At 43.7% G+C, this 16976-nt stretch overlaps 1 protein-coding gene across 1 annotated transcript in view; it reads left to right on the top strand.

Moving 5' to 3' along the window:
• Positions 1–5377: 5377 nt before the first annotated feature.
• vamp8 (vesicle-associated membrane protein 8 (endobrevin)) overlaps positions 5378–16976 on the top strand; it is a 29486-nt gene continuing 17887 nt past the window's right edge. Inside the window, exon 1 of the mRNA XM_069917690.1 lies at positions 5378–5519. Within this exon, the coding sequence (XP_069773791.1) occupies positions 5505–5519 (15 nt within the window). The 5' untranslated portion in view covers positions 5378–5504. The remainder of the gene's footprint in view (positions 5520–16976) is intronic.

Raw genomic sequence — 16976 nt, 5'->3', positions numbered from 1 at the left:
TGGGGGGGGCTGGGAGATCCACGTTATTGTGGCAGACAAGGCCGAGGTGCTCAGCAAAGATGCCTCCCAGTCTGGGTCCAGTCTCTCTGATGTAGATGGTCCTTCTGCGAGACAGACGGAGTTCCTCCAGCATTTTTGAGTGTTTCTACAATCACGGCATCTGCAGACTTCCACGTTTCACTCCATATATCAATAACAAACCTCTGATCAGGATCTAGACAGGTTTATTTACTGGTACGTGAAAGAGAAAGCCTGTTCTGTGAGCAGACCCCCGACACATCCCATGAACACTGCAGCACTTAAAACAGAGTTCAGAGTTTCAGAGAGAAATAGGTCAGTGCAGAGCAAAGACAACATTATTTTACGAGAGCAGGCAACCAAAAATCATGCAACCGAAGGTCTGTCCCCAAGATGGCAGCACCTGTGCTAGGCATAAGGGGTTGCAGATTCTGGGGGAACAGTGGACCAACACAGGTCACCAGAAGTGGGGAGAACATCCCCCATCAAGAAGGCAAAGCATGGGAGACAGTGACCACGGCAGCGGACCAGCAAGGGGCTCAGCGGCTAAAGGGCCCACACAGTTGGCGGGCCATCGGCGACTTGCAGTGGGGAGACCTGCGCAGGATGCAGGCTGCTGGAGACTGGCTCGCGGCAACCAGGTATTGGAGCTAGGATTTGAGAGGGTACTGAAGCAGGAAACTATTCTTGAATCTGGTATTAAGACTATCAATAAGCGAATTAGGAGCAGGTGTCGGCCTCTTGGCCCTCAAACCTACTTCACTATTCAAGGAAATCATGGCTGAAGAAATGAACATCAAACCTGCCTTCATGCCTATACTCTGCAAACATACCTTATCATAAATCAATCTAACTCTGACTTTAATGGTCAATTTCTCTACATTCATTCTGCGCTGAGGAATCAGAATTTATTGTCAGAACATGTCATGAAATTCATTGTTTTACAGCAGCATCTCAGATATTTCTATAAACCACATTACAAAATAGATAAAAATAGTCCAAGAAAAAGAAAAAAGGCAAAGTGAGGTTCATTGTTCATTCATAAATCTGATGTCGGAGAGGAAGAAGCTATTTCTGTACCATTGGGGGTTCGCCTTCAGGCTCCTGAACCTCCTTCCTGATGGTAACAGTGAGAGGGGGCATGGCCTGGGTGGTGGGGATCCTTGAAGCTAGAGGCTGCTTTCTTAAGGCACTGCTTGTCCCCAATGGAGTGAGGTCTGGTGCCCGTGATTTCGCAGGCTGAGTTAACAACACTCTGAAGTTTTTTTCCTGTCCTGACTGTTGGCACCTCCCTTCCAGACAGTGAGGCAACCGGTCAGCTGGTACACGTGTAGAAGTTTTCAAGCGTCTTCGGTGACATCCCGAACCTCCTCATGAGTTTCAAAGAGTCACAATCTTATAGGAGAAAAATATTGCCCCATCTCAATGGATGACCCCTTATTTTAAAATTCTGACCATTGGCTCCAGATTCTTCCACAGGAGAAAACGTCTTCACTGTACCTACCCATCACGATTCCTCAGAATCCTATACAATTCAATTTTTCCTTCATTCTTCTAAACTGCAGTTTGTAATGGCCACTCTTTCCTCAAAATCTTCCTGCTCATTCCAGGAATCTGTTGGGTCAATCATCTCTGAAGCCCTTCCAATACATTAAATGTCCAGAGATCAGTCAGAACTGGTTAATACTGATTTTTTTTTAAGTGGGCAAAGCATTTAGTACAAACGGAAGACATGCAATGAAAAGTCGATATGATCACACCTCCAGAAATTTACTTTCCAATACTCTCTGCAGGCTAACTTTTAAATATATTATTTCTCTTGATATTTATTATCTTTTTTCATTTCTTACATGGCTGAGAACCTGCAGCAAGACACTCGTGGCATCTGTATATTGTTCCTATGTACATGACAATAAGCTTCATTCATTTCATTTTTCCATCCCTGTAAATGGCTTCTTTTTTTAATATTTTTGATGCTCACAGACTTGTATAACTTCAAACACACAATACAATCTCCTCCATCACCCGTATAACATATGGAGTCCATTTTTATCCCCCCCCACCCCCATCCTTTCCCCAATACAACTAAGAATGAAGTCATATAAATAAGACAGATACGAAATACCAATGGGGTTAATGACCCTAGAGAAACCTAGGAAAAAGCCCAAGGGAGAGAAAAAAAACCATTTGAGGTAACCCAATCACCAAAGGTAAGGCGTAAAAAGAAAAAAAATGATGAACAGAGCCCATCACCTGCGCCACGCCCCAGTTCCTTGATCCTAGTCGTTTCTCTGTTGGGATGGATCGTTTCAGTACCCTTGTTCTGCAGGAGGATAGTCATATCTACTAACCAATAAGGTAAGGTTGCCACACTCTAACGTATGTGTCATATTTCCTCCTTTAATATGTTTTCTCCAGGGGAATACAACTCTGTATTTCCATATTCCATCATGTAATATTTTGCTGGGAATTGGAGGCAATTGGCTTCAGACATTTTATCGGTCTTCTCTACTAAAGGACATATGTATATTTTTTAACTGATTAAAGTCTTTTAATTGCTTCTGCAGCACCAACCTATCTCCTATCCAGAGTAATTAACATGAAGATGGCTTTTACTCGTTCTGCTAATTATAGCCACGTTAGACAACATCTGAATAGTTGTAAGGACTCTGAGCTGGACAGTAGATTACCCTACCACTTATCCAGTGATGCACATTTCAAAACTTTATTTTATGTATCTTATTCATAAAAATATGTGCAGGATTCAATCTGTACATGTCTCCCCTTCCATTAATTGTGCTATGAAATGAAGACACTCTGTCTAGAGTGTGCTACTCATGTTTCCTCTTTCAACCAACACCCATGAAGCGTTTGGGATGCTGTTGCACAGAACACTGCCCTTGGACTGGGACCTTTCCAGCATGGAAAGCTATGCTTTCAATGAGGTTTTGGAGAAGCAGAAAAGCTACATCTCTCACAGAATCATAATGGCGCAAACCTCCTTCTGAAGTTGTGATTTTCCTTTGAACGCAACAGATATTTTCCAACAACAATCATCAAGAGATTTTTTTTTTAATCTGCCTTTTTTTTGCGAGATAATACATGCCAAAGTGTATCCATGGGGTCACATATCTAGGGAAGGCAGAATATCTAACATTGAACTCCCAGGTGTCTAGAATGACCTTAAGCCTTCATTTGTTAAGGCGCAGGTGCAATCCAATCACACTCACATCAAACTAAGAAACCTTCCAGAGACTGGAATGTACATGACACAGTCCAATTGTATGCTACATTAGGTGGCAACAAAACAAGGCCCATTTTTTACAACCCCAGTGACAGATACAGACCACACCCACACCATGTATAACAACACCAAGATTACCTTGCACCTGAAAACCAAGTTCTTTCTCTCAATTGAGAGGGAATGTTATTTTCACATTCTCACTTTCTGCCACATTTAACCAGAGCTGGATGCATGTCCCATTGTCCCAAGTCCAATTCGTTGTACCTTCACACTTCTTAAATCTATGTTCTCCCAGATGGATGAAGCAAAAGGTTCAATTTAACACACATGCAAGACAGAGGAGAACAGTCCTGCTGAATGCTGACTCGAGGTTTCCAGTTCTAATCCGTTATATGTGTTTAAAATTAAAGCATACAGCACAGTAACAGGCCCTTCCAGCCCACGAGCCCATCGCCCAATTACAACCTATTAACCTACAACCCATATGTTTGAATGGTGGGAGGAAACGGGAACACTCGGAGGAACCCAACGCAGACAAAGAGAGAACGTACAAACTCCTCACAGACAGCACCGGATTTGAACCCGGATGCTGGCACTGTAATAACTGTATTGAAAGCCGTGCAGAGCAATTTTGTCTGGTAATTGATTCTCTCCCAAACCTCTTTATGAATAAAGCACAGATATCATGGATATTAGTAAGGCCTTTGACAAGGTGCCGCATGCGAGGTTAGTTCAGAAGGTTCAAACACTTGGTATTGTTACACATTAAGAACTCTTTCAATTATGTTTGGGACTAAAGGGTTTTTGTTAGCACTTACACAGGAACAGCAATGGAAAATTCACCAGACAATGGAAATTTCAAAATAATAGTTTTTATTAAACTTTTAATAACATTTCTTACTTAACTCTAAACTTAACCCCACTATGCACGAATGTATGTAAGTGTGTGTGTGTGATAATTCAAAGACCCTCTCTGAAAAGTCAATCTTTAAAAGTTCAGCATCATTTTAGTCTTGCTTGAAAGTCTTAAATTCTCAGTTCAGAAATAATTATAAAGCACTTTTAAATATTATATCTTCAGGCCTCTTTTTGTTTTCCACATGAAGGATCTGCCCTTTTTCAAATTCAGTGAATGTGGCTATTTTCTTCCACAATGAAGTCACAAACCGGACAAAGGTTAAACAAAGTGGCCAAACACAAAACTAGACCCAGTAGAATTCTGTACTTTTTTTCAAAGAGACATCAAAGTAGTCTTTATTAATTCCAAAGCCACTGATTCTGTGTTTCCCCCTCTTCCAGGAATAACACACAACAAACAACATCAATTCTGGTTACTGGAACTCAACCACCAGGTTCAAGAACAGCTGCTCCCCCTCCACCATCAGACTCCTCGATGACAAACTCAATCAGGGACTCATTTAAGAACTCTTACTTTTGCACTTTATTGAATTTTCCCCTCTGTATTGCACAGTCAGTTTGTTTATATTTCTTTATTTGTTTACATGTGTACACTGAGTACAGTTTTTATTTTGCACTACCAATAGGTGGTAATTCTGTCTGGCCCGCAGGGTTACATCATATGATAGTCATGTATATACTCTGACAATCTGAAATCTGAATTGAATAAAACCCCTAGCATCCGGCATATATGGGGATTGATGGATGCCAGATAAGTGAATTGTCTGGTTGCTTGAAATTGCATGTTGCATGATTGGCAAACTAACAGCAAGGCGCGCCAATTTTAAACTTCTGGTTTTTTTTTACTTCTTCATTTTCAGCAATTTTTTGGCCAGTTGCTTGAGACAGTCAGATAACTATATTTCGAGGCCAATAAACTCAAACTTACTTAAAAGAAACATACCAATAAAGATGCCTTGGTTTGACATCTAATCCAAAGCCCCCTTATCTTAGAAGATATAATACTTTGCCAGTCCGCCAACGAAGTACATATTTGGATAATTTGCTCAAATTTCTGGAGCAGGAATATTCTAGATTGAGAGGGGAGTAAGTTTGCTTTCAGTCTAAGTGCCATTGTAGTGCTGAGGTGGTTAATTCTGCAGCATCCCATGAGAGGGTTGGTCACTACTGCATGGTAATTAAGAAGGAAGCAGGAAGTAATGCGGAGAAATTATGACATTTAAGTAGCAGGAAGCCAACCCTAGAAACTTCTGCTGAGTTATTTGGATATTAAGTTCGTGAATCTCCTGGGTTAAAAGTTTAAAAAGAACCTGTGGGAAATGATATGGCAGCAACATCAGTAAGTAGAAACCTAAGGTTAATCGTGTGTGTCTTTTTGACGGTGTTTGAGAAGTTTGGTGAAACAGCTTTTACTCTGCTCTGTGCTGCTAGAATGGATGAGTCCACCCATTGTTCTGTTCTGACTTCAGACAGAGAGGCCCCAGTTCATGAAGGCAAAGCTTCTCCTACATTTAGCTGTTATGACTGTTAATTTTGCAGCTTTCAAAACAACTCACTTTGACAGACATTCTCTTATCTGACAAATAACTACTTTTGGCTTTTATCTGGTATGCATGTATGTTGAATCCTTGCTTTGATTCTTGGTAAAATTCCGAAGGCCAATCCAAATATACCAAGCTACCGCTGTTGTGATAGAAATAAATTGGATTTTTAAGTTTGTGATAGAAATTTCTGTTGTGTTTTAACTGTCCTCCTCTTAAACTCGAAAACACAGGATAAGATTACCCAAATCCAAATTCCTGATGCTTGGTTAATTGCAGTGAAAAACCATTGTCACAACTCATTTTAGTTGCAATGAGATAATCCTGTCTCCCCATTGTGTGACATCAGCAAAATAAACATGGCACCATTTACCTTTCACACTCCCAAACAGGTTTACCATGTATTTTCCTCAGGGCGTTCATAATCTTTGTACATATGGGACAAAGACTCATTCCCCCAAACCCCCACCAAGTATTACAAACAACTAGCAGACTAAATAACAATGACACAAAAGACTGCAGATGTGGGAATCTAAAACCATAAAAAAGAAAGGCTGTGGTATCCCCATGTGGGCAGAGTCTCAGCAGTTACCTCTTAAAAAGGAAGCATACTGTGAGAATAAAAAGGATCAGCAGAAAAAATCAGTGGTTATACTTAACACTGTCTCACTAAAAGCTAGAACTAAAACCTGGAGCAGGGTAGACCATACCTGGAGCAGGACAGACCAGGCCATACCTGGAGCAGGACAGGTCGCACCTTGAGCAGGACAGACCGTACCTGCAGCTGGACAGGCCGTACCTGGAGCAGGACAGGAGGTACCTGGAGCAGGACAGGCCATACCTGGAGGTCAGGCTGTACTAGGTGGAGGACAGGTGGTACTGGGAGGACTTATGGTATCGGGAGGACAGGTGGTGGCATGATGTTGGACACAGCAGCCTCTCCAGGACACTATTAGTTTAGTTTTTGTTTTCTTTAATTACAGTTTAAAATAGAATTAGGATGTTGTAATGTTATATAGTTTTAGTTAATTAAAGTTATGGCTACCTGTCGATACAGCTCACAGTTTTTAAAATTAATTAGAAATGGAAAGATCAGTGGGTTGAGCTACATGATCACATAGGAGAAGGAAGTGGTGTGCGAGGAGAAGGAAGTGAGGTATGCGAGCAGGGATCCATGCTAGCTGAAGGCAAACCCCTGCCGCCCAGCTCTCCTGTCCATCCTACTCGCCAACACCTGCTCCCTGGTGAACAAAGTGGATGATATCCGATTCCAGAAGTCTTTGCTGCGCGAGTACAGTGATCGCTGTGCTTTGGTTTTCACCAAAATGTGGCTCAGTGACAGGGTCCTGGACGCTGCCATCCACCTGGATGGGCTCACCTTATTTTGGCTGACAGGGATGCTGCCCTGGGTGGAAAAGCTTGTGGTGGTAGCCCGTGCGTTTACATCAACACAGTATGGTGTAAGGATTTGACACGAAGCTCTGGTCACTGCTTAATGCTGGTGGAATTCGTGGCTGTCAGATGTAGAACATTTTATCTGCTGCGGGAATTCACCATGGTCTTCATAGTTGGAGTGTATATTCCCCCCGGCGCTAACGCTAAGGAGGTATTCTGGGAACTGTACGAGGCTATAAGCGATTTACAGACCGCACACCCTGACGGATTGATAATTATAGCAGGGGATTTTAACAAGGTGAACCTCAAGGCAGGGCTACCTAAATTCCATCAGTATGTGGGCTTTGCTACGAGAGGGGCAAACACATTGGACCTGTGCATATGAGCATTTCCAACGTGTATCGGCAGAACCCCGCCCCCACCTCGGATACTCAGACCACATCTCTGTAATGTTAATCCCAGCGAACAGACCACTTGTCAGGCACTCCAGACCAGTTTGGAAGCAAGTTAAAACGTGGCCAGCTGGGGCCATTCTTGCACTCCAAGACTGCTTTGAGCGCACTGACTGGAATACGTTCAAGGAAGCAGCAACCAGTGGTGACTGCATCCATCTGGAGAAGTAAATGTCCGGATGACATCACGGTGCCCAAGTCCATCATAACTCACTTCAATCAGAAGCCATGGATGACTGCGGAGGTCCATGGGCTGCTCGGGAACCGAGACACTGCATTCAGAGTGGACAACAAGGTAGCCCTAGCTATTGCCAAAGCCAAGCTGTCTGAGGACATCAGGGAAGCAGATTGTGCGCACATCTATTACATTCACAGCCACTTCCTGGAAAGCAAGGTCACATGACTCGTGTGGAAGGGCATCACCCACGATATCACTTACCACAAGATTACACTATCTGCTTCTGCTAGTGATGTCTCCAACCCAAAAGAACTGAAAAATTTCTATGTGCATTTTGAGGCGATAAGATACTGTGTCTTGCAGTGGCTGATGTGAGGAGTGAGCTAGAAGGTGAACTCAAAGAAAGTTGCTGGACCGGATAACCTACCCGGCAGAGTCCTCATGGGATGTTCAGCTCAGCGAGCAGATGTTCTCACCGACATCTTTCACATCTCCCTGAGATGCACCGTGGTCCCAACGTGCCTCAAAGCCGCCACTGTTGTCCCCTTGCTGAAGAAGTCGTCTTTGTCCTGCCTCAATGACTACTGTCCATCGTCATGAAGTGCTTCAAGAGGCTCATCATGAGGCAGATCAAGCTCCTGCTGCCTCCAACACTAGACCCCCTGAACTTTGCATACCGCTCCACGGACAATGCCACAGCCCTCCATCTAGCCCTCACACACCTGGAACACAAGGATTCATATGTTCAATGCAGTTTATTGACTTCAGCTCAGCATTCAACATAATCATACCACAATATCTGATGAGAAAGTTGAACCTACTGGGTCTAAGCACCTCCCTCTGCAATTGGATTCTCGACTTCTGTTGGGAAGACTTCAGACAGTCCTAATTGGAAACTGCACTTCCAAGACCATCACACTGAGCATGGCCCAATATCCCCCCCCCCCGATAGTCCACTGTTGTTCACTCTGTTGACTCACGACTGTGTAGCTAAACACAGCTCAAACCATATCAAGTTCGCTGACCATGGTGGGCCTGATCAGTAAGACTGATGAGTGAGCATACAGCGACGAGGTACAGTCGCTAACGGACTGGTGCTGAGCCAACAACCTGAATCCAAACGTTAATAAAACAAAAGAAATGGTTGTCAACTTCAGGAGGGCCCGGGGAAACCACACTCCACTGATCTTGAGGTTGTCAAGAGTATCAAATTCCTTGGAGTGGAGGATCTCACATGGTCCCTTAATACCAGCTCCAAAACCAAGAAACTCCAGCATCACCTCTACTTCCATCTCCCACCCTCCATCCTCACTACATTCTACAGAGGATGTATCAAGAGCATCCTGGGCAACTGCATCACCGCCTGGTTTGGAAGCTGTACCACCTCAGACCACAAGACCCTGCAGTGGGTAGTGAAGTCAGTGGAAAAGATCATTGGGGGCTCTCTTCTAACCATGAAGGACGTTGACAAACATGATACTGGCAAAAGGCACAATGGGCCCCATACACCCCTCACTGTTCTCCCTTCTGCCATCTGGTAGGAGGTACTGTAGCACTCGGGCCCTCACGTCCATATTGGGCAACAGTTTTTACCCCCCAAGCCATCTGACTCCTGAGAACATATGAGCATAGAGTCTCTTGGAACTGGGATTCTTATAATATATGTCTTAATATTTAATATTTTGTGTTTAACTTCTACCTTAACTTATATTTATGTAAATCTGCTCCGTGGTCCTGGAGAAACGCTATCTCATCTTTACGGCACGAGCATGGTATGAACAATAAATAAAGGTGACTTGACTTGACTCGATTGGGAGGACAGATTGTATTAAGAGAAGGACAAGTGAAAACCGAGTCAGGATTGGTGACACCTGGGGAAGAGCAGTTAATAACTGGGGCATGTCTGGTGAAACCTGGAACATGACCAATAACACCTTTACAATACTAGTGATACATGGACAGAATGGGTGTTATCTGGGGCAGGACAGGTGGTAACTGAGACAGGGCTGGTGATATCTGGGGAAGAACCGATGATGCCTACACTAGGACTGGTTGTACTTGAACTGAGCAGGCAATACCTGGAGCATTGCTGATGCCACCTGAAGAGGACAGGTGATTCATGAACAGGACAGGTGATACCTAGGGCAGTACTGGTTACACCTGGACAGGCAGTACCTGGACAGAACAAGTAATAGCTGACAGTTGTGCTCAAGTTATCCTCCACCACTAACCATCAAAACCAACCCTGTACAGACAGACCTCTAGTTTCTTCCCACTAAAGGTGCTTATAACCCAGGGTTATCCTCCTGGATGAAGCAGAACAAATCCATGTCAATTGTGTTTTGTCACCGTCATGCCAATCATGATGGAATTGCAATCAACCAGCTGGAGTCATTACCTCATTCCAAACATGGGAAGAAGGGACTGAATTCCATGGGTGAGGTACCGTTAGGAAGGATTTGTGGCATCAATAAGCCCTAGTAAAATAGATCTCAATGGGAATCAAACTCCTTACACACTGTGTGGGATTCGAACCCGTTCCCAATTGCTGGGGCTGTAACAGCATCTTGCTAACAGCTATGCTAAACGCGCCATCCTCTTCTCCTAGACTCCCCTACGATTGGAAACATCCTTGCTACATCTACTCTGTGGAGGCCTTTCAGTATTTGAGGTCCCCCTCCCCTCATCCTTCTGTACTCCAATGAGTACAAGTGTGTGATCAACTTTATCCTTCCTGTCTGCCCCTTGCGCCCTAATTCCTGGATTTTCTCTACTCTCCTCAGCTTTTAATATACCCAGTGACTGAATATTCTCCCCACCCTCAAAATTTCAAAACAATTAATAACCCATCATGACCAAAAGCCCTATCATGGAAAGATAACCCTTGTTTCGAACACACTTGTTGGGGGTGGGGGTGGGGGAGGGGGGAGAAAGCTTCTCACTATCGACCTTAATAATCCCACCTTTAAACCTGAACCTTCCTTGCCCACCCCACCCCTTCCAAGATAAGTGCAGTCTTTCCAAAGCACAGGGGAACAATCCAAATTTGGCTTCTAGAGCAATGAGGTGGATTAAACACGATTAAAACATGACTTCCACATTCCTGTAGACAAGTGCCTTATCACAGAGGCCAGTTACCATTTGCTCTGTTGTACCTGCCACCTCTTGCACATCATGCAAGAAATTCAAATCCCTTTCATTGCTTAAAAAAATTGCTTTTATTTCTCTGGTCAAAAAAATCATATATTTCCAGACAATAGAAGGAGGCCATTTCAGGCCGTTTAGTCTCTGACGGACACTTGCTGGATGAGAACACTGAAACTCTCTGAGCTTCCTCACAGATTACTTCCCCATACAGTTTTGTACCATCACCTAAACAATGGTTGGGATGTTCACCTGAAATCACATCACTGAATATATAGTTTGCCAGCCCAAAAATCCTCTCCAGTCCTCTACCCAAACTGAAACATACTACCCAAACTGAAACATACTACCCAAACTCAGAGCCCTTAGTAATGCACCAACCATTAATGTCGCATGGTTACATCGATTCCCCCTTATATGTCAGACTCAAAAACTCTGTAAGATGTGACAGTTTGTGTGGTTTTCTTACCCAACTGACCTGCTGAGTGTAGCCACTCACACTTTAACTTTGTGTTCCTGCTTAACACTTTCTGAATGAATTTCATCATTTCCCTGACAAATGACTTCAGGTTCACTGACGGTTCTCTATTTTACTTTCCTTTATGATATATCAGTATTACGTAAGAGCATAAAAACATAAGAAATAGGATCAGGAATCGGCCATCTATCCCTTTCAATAAGCTCATGGCGGAACTGTTCCCCATAACCCTTAATTTTGGTATTTTTAAACAAAATATTTACCTGTGTGTGTGGTGATATGACACAGGAAGACCACCTAGGGGGCTGACTCCACCTGGTCGGCTGTCAATCAGCCGGCCCGAATATAAGCCTGAGCCGGCCCCTCCTGAGCCAGTCACTCGGGAGCCACCACAGCTGAAACTGGTGTGTACAGACTTTAGCAGAATAAAGCCTGTAGTACAGTCTTTTGTGTTTTGTGTCTGCTTGCTGCTACCACAGATGCTTTCAAGTGAAATAGCTGGGAGGATGCGGCTCCAGAGCCGGGTGCGGGTATGTGAGAAGCAAGATTCAGATGGCAGCGCTGAAGGCGCTGTGCTGGCACCTGAAAGGTCCGCAGCAGAGCAAATGCCGGCTCCTGTCAACTGTGGTCATAGTCCTGTCTGCTTTCAGGTGCCCAGGGGGAGCACTCGGAAGCGGAGAATACACCTACCCAAGGTGGGTTGGGAAAGTTCTCCTCAGGTCAGGGTTCTCCGCTTTCAGGTGGCCTCCCAACAGCCTCATTTGGGTATTTTAGGCGCCTCTAAGTTGGGGTATTCTGGTCACCTGAAAGAGGCTACTGTGTCTTAGGTATGCTTAATGAGATTCACTACTGTCTGGGAGAAGCAGTTCCTCTTCATCTCTGCTCTAAATCTACTCACTATACATTCACTGTATTCTCCAGGTCTTTTCCATAAGCTAAGGGATTTTGGAAGAGCAACACCAATGAGTCCACCATCTCTGAACCCACCTTTTTATACATTTTTACGTTTAAAAATGAGCGTAGCTCAAATGATACTCAAGACATCTAAAACCATCCTGGACATACCAGTCCACTTGATTGGCCCCCAACGACCAACTTAACCATTCTTTCTCTTCTGCATCAGTGCACGGTGGTCATGGTGCGTTCCATTAACTAAGTGCAGCAGAGCTACTCACCAAGTTCATCCACAGCTCTTCGCAAAAACCGTGACCTCCCCCTAAAAAGACCAAGGTGTGTTTTTTTTTCAAAAAGGTAGCTCAGCGTCCCTTTGTCAAGGGGAATTAGTGATGGGTAATAAATGCTGGTCTTGTCATGGAGACTACATCCCGACATTAACAACAAAGAGTTTAAACCCCGCCACCAATCTTATTACGCAACCTCTAATGAGGGTAATTGTTCATATTGCTGGTTTCACTCCTATACTGACAACCCCTGATTCACCTTGCCCACCTCTTCATCTCTTTGTAACCAAATAACCACTGCAAATAACCTGTCAACCTGGGACATTACTGGGAATACTTGCTGATATCACTGGACAATGAAGATTTTGCTTCCTGAACACTTTTAGATGTATTTTGGCCTGGTGATTATTAAAATCACCTTAAATTTTTCCTAATATGTACCTTTTTTAAGATATAATCTATTTTGTGATTTTCCTGTCATATTTTAAGACTACTACTACATTGCCCACTAAGCATACTGTTTTGGTCAGTCCAAGCAGGTCTGTGCATGCACTCAGTGCAGGTGCTATGCAAATTTAGTCTTAGGCCTGGACATGCTTGGAAGGCATTTAAAGATGCTGTTGAGAATTTTCTTGACAACTACAGAGCACCAAACTACATCTGGCTGATTGACAACCTGCTTCAAGCACACAAATCCATGAAGTGCCACGGATCATTGAAAAATCATTTTCTGCATTCGCACTTGGACTCCTTCCCGGCATATTTTGTTGGTGACGAACACGGTGAAAGGTTTCACAAGGACATTGCTAGCATGGAAAAGCAGTAGCAGGGCAACTAGAATCTATCAATGCTGGGTGACTATTGTTGTACTACTGATAAGAGAGGCATCAGATGCAGAGTTCCAACGAAAATCAGTGGCAAAATATCTTTAGGTCAAATTGAACTAACGCAATGTGTCAACATCATTATGCAATTAAATATGTTCAATTCAATCAAAGTTAATGTTTCTCTAACTACGTGATACAGCAAAACTGAAATTATCTTCGTGTTCAGCTTGAAGTCATCTATCATAATCCCTAATTGTTTTCAGGAAGCAAGCCTTTTGAAAAAAATTGTTGTTCAGTGTATTCATCTGCGGTTTACAGTACAGGCAATCTGAAAGAAATTAAGCAGGTAATCAGGTTAAGGGACTCAACCGATGCTTTCTTCTCTGTCCCTGCCACAATGCTGTCAGTGCTGGAAGCACGGCCCTCACTGGTTGGCTTCCACTAAATCAACAAAGTGCTGCTTTGTTGGAGGTGTATTTCAAGGAAGATGTTACACTGAGGCCTTGTCTGCTTTCTCAGGTAAATCTTAAAGAACCTCTGGCATTATTTCAAACAAGCCCAGAATTTTTAGTCATTTATCAGATAGCTCTGGAATGAAGTTCCGTGACTATCTATCAGACCTGTGCAATGTGTAGGCCTGTCAACTATTTCCTAACTTAGCCATTTTGGACAACTTAAAAATAAATTCTATTGACAGTATTATGGATAGCCCAGGGCAAGGGCTGGTAACGTCACTATAGATCAGATGTTGTTACCATTTTTCTTCTGTTGCCATTCCTCTGAGATATGATAAGAACGTTTACTGTCATGCACACAGTACAAGGTACAAATGGACTGAAATCCTTTCTTACTGCAGCCACTCCAACAATAGTATGAATTAAATTACCAATCCGCAATGTGGTGTTGTGATGTTTTGGACAAGGTTTATTGTCATCCAATTACACAAGTACAACCTGACGAAACAGCGTTTTACCAGACCTCGGTGCAAAACCTGCAGACAGACGCACAACTAGACATAACACGCAGGCAGACAAACCATACATAATGCAGGGCATGGGAAGAAGCTGTTCCTCAGCCTGATGGTGGTGCTCCTGTACCTCTTTCCTGACAGGAGCAGCTGAAAGATGCTGCATGCAGGGAAGGAGGAATCCTCAATGAGTTTGTGCTCCCTCCTTAGCCCACAATCCCAGTCGATCTCTCTCTGCTGCTCTTATGGTCCTGTGGATTGACCTCCAATCCATTCCGCACCGGGATGCAGCCGGCTAGGATGCTCTCAATAGTCACGTTGGGGGCCGGTAGCCTTGCCCGCTTCATTCTTCTCAGGAAATGCAGTCTGATAAATCTGGAAAATGGGACCAAATCTTTGAGATTCAACGCATCCAATGACTCCCAGAAAATTAGCTGAGAGCTGCTGTAAATCTGAACCTCTTTGTCAGCATCAGAATCGAAATCGATTGAGTGGCTGATACTGACCCTTTTAAATGACTGTCTCATTGAAATGGCACCTCTCAGTTACCCTGTCGTTTATTGTTTGAATCTATTTTCCTCATTGTTTGAATCTATTTTGTTCTCCTCCTCTTGTTCATTGCCAACCGTTCAAGTGTGCGTATTCTTCACGTGGGCCTAGCCAATGATGTCCGCGAAGGTTGACCAAGTGCAGATAGCATCTGGGTTGGACATAAGCCTCCCCTCACTCATTGCCCAAGTACACAGTGCCATCTCCAATGGGGTGTCCCTGCATAATATATAGGATCATTAGTGCTTTCTGATCTCGAGAAAGACCAAGAATTTCCACCAAGAACGGGTGGTGGAAAGTGCGCTGACCGGCTGCATTACGGTCTCGTGTGAGGACACCAACACACCCCACCCCCACCAAGCATAAAGCCCTGCCAAGGGTAGTGGACACAGCCCAGGATTTCACAGGCAGAACCCTCCCCACTATCGAGAACATCCGCACCGCCCAGCACATGCTCTGTTCTCGCTGCTGTCATCAGGAAAGAGGTCTAGGTGCCACAAGGCTCACACCACCAGGTTTGGGAGCAGATGCAGTCTCCTCAACAATAAACTCAATCAGGGACTCATTTCAGAACACTTATGCACTATTTTTTCTTCTCTGGATTGCACAAGTCGGTTTGTAGACATTTGTCTTAGACACTACCAGTAACTAAGCTGAGGGAACGATAGGCTTTAATAAACAGAAGAAACTTGCTGGCCCGGATCCAGGTATAGGAATGGCGGGAAGGGAGAGGTAGTTCGACCTTTATGGCCCAGGACCACAGGGGAGGAGTCATAGGGTATGAGTCATCAGTGGGCGGGCCAGCTCCACATATACAGTAGTCAACAATAACTAGACCATTTCTTTATTCGTTTACATGTGCACATTGTGAACAGTTTTCTTGGCACTACCAATAAGTGGTAATTCTGCCTCGCCCAGCAGGGAAAAGAATCTCAGGGTTGTAAGTGATGTCATGAATGTATTCTGACATTAAATCTGAAAATGAACTGCCAAAAGTAAATTTGAGCCATAGTTTTGATAAGAAAGCAGTTGGAAAGTCAGGGAGCGGCCAGTGCCCTATTGTTATGTGTATGCAGAAAATTTTACTAAAGAGAGAAGCTTTTGCAGAATAAGGTTGATTTCAGAAACCCTGATGCACAAGTTGGAATTTCCCTTCGACTCTATCAGTCAGTGATATGCATTACATGCTGCCTGGAATAGATCGAAGCAAATTTCTTGTTCAACCAGTTACCCGTCTTGAACTAATTGAAACCAGATAGAATAGTGATGGACATAAAAATCACATGCCTTCTGCAGTTTGCATACGTCAAACCTTTGAAGGTAAAATTAGCTTCGCTGAACATGTTGGCCGAGGTACATTTCTCTGATGTCGCCCCATGTTAGTGGAACCAATAGAGATTTTATGGTGGGTAAAGTATTAAAATCTTTTCCAAAAAGAAATTTGGATAAAAGGGTGAAAATAAATTAATTGCAGGTGACATCAGTGATGGGCAGTTATTTCCTTCATTTGCTGCATTGGCAGGAGATGAGAATTTTAAATCAATCTCCTGCGTTGGAACTGCTCAGAATCAGAATTCCACTCTCCCTTGGCTGTGACTGTTGACCATTATGGTGGCACATCAATCATTGTGGTTCTATTATGTGAACCAAGGGAAGGGTTACAGCAGGTCAGGCAGCATCAATAAACAGAAATGGTCAGTTAACATTTGGGTCGGGGCCTTTCATTGAGATTGTTGTTCTATTGCAGGAAGATACCATTAAACAGTCATCAAAATCAGGTCTGCCAAGCTGAGAAATACCTTCTTTCCCCAGGCTGTTGGATTGATGAACAATATCCGGCAACCGAGTAAATCATCCCAAAATATTTATACGTTTATTGTAAATTATATGTGTGTTCTACTCGCTGTACACCCATGACCGTGTCATTCAAAAGCTGTCTTCAAATTTTCTGATGACGCCATGGTTGTTGGCAGAATCACAGACGGCAATGAGGAAGCGGACAGGAGGAAGATAGATCAGCTCGTTGAGTGGTGTCACAGCAACAACCTTGTAGGTGTCAAAATCAAGGAAGGGAACTTCAGGAA

Source organism: Narcine bancroftii, chromosome 2 (assembly GCF_036971445.1).
Source record: "Narcine bancroftii isolate sNarBan1 chromosome 2, sNarBan1.hap1, whole genome shotgun sequence".
NCBI classification, from domain to species: domain Eukaryota; kingdom Metazoa; phylum Chordata; class Chondrichthyes; order Torpediniformes; family Narcinidae; genus Narcine; species Narcine bancroftii.
Note: the sequence above shows the minus strand (reverse complement) of the source record. Positions and strands in the feature narration are given on the sequence as shown.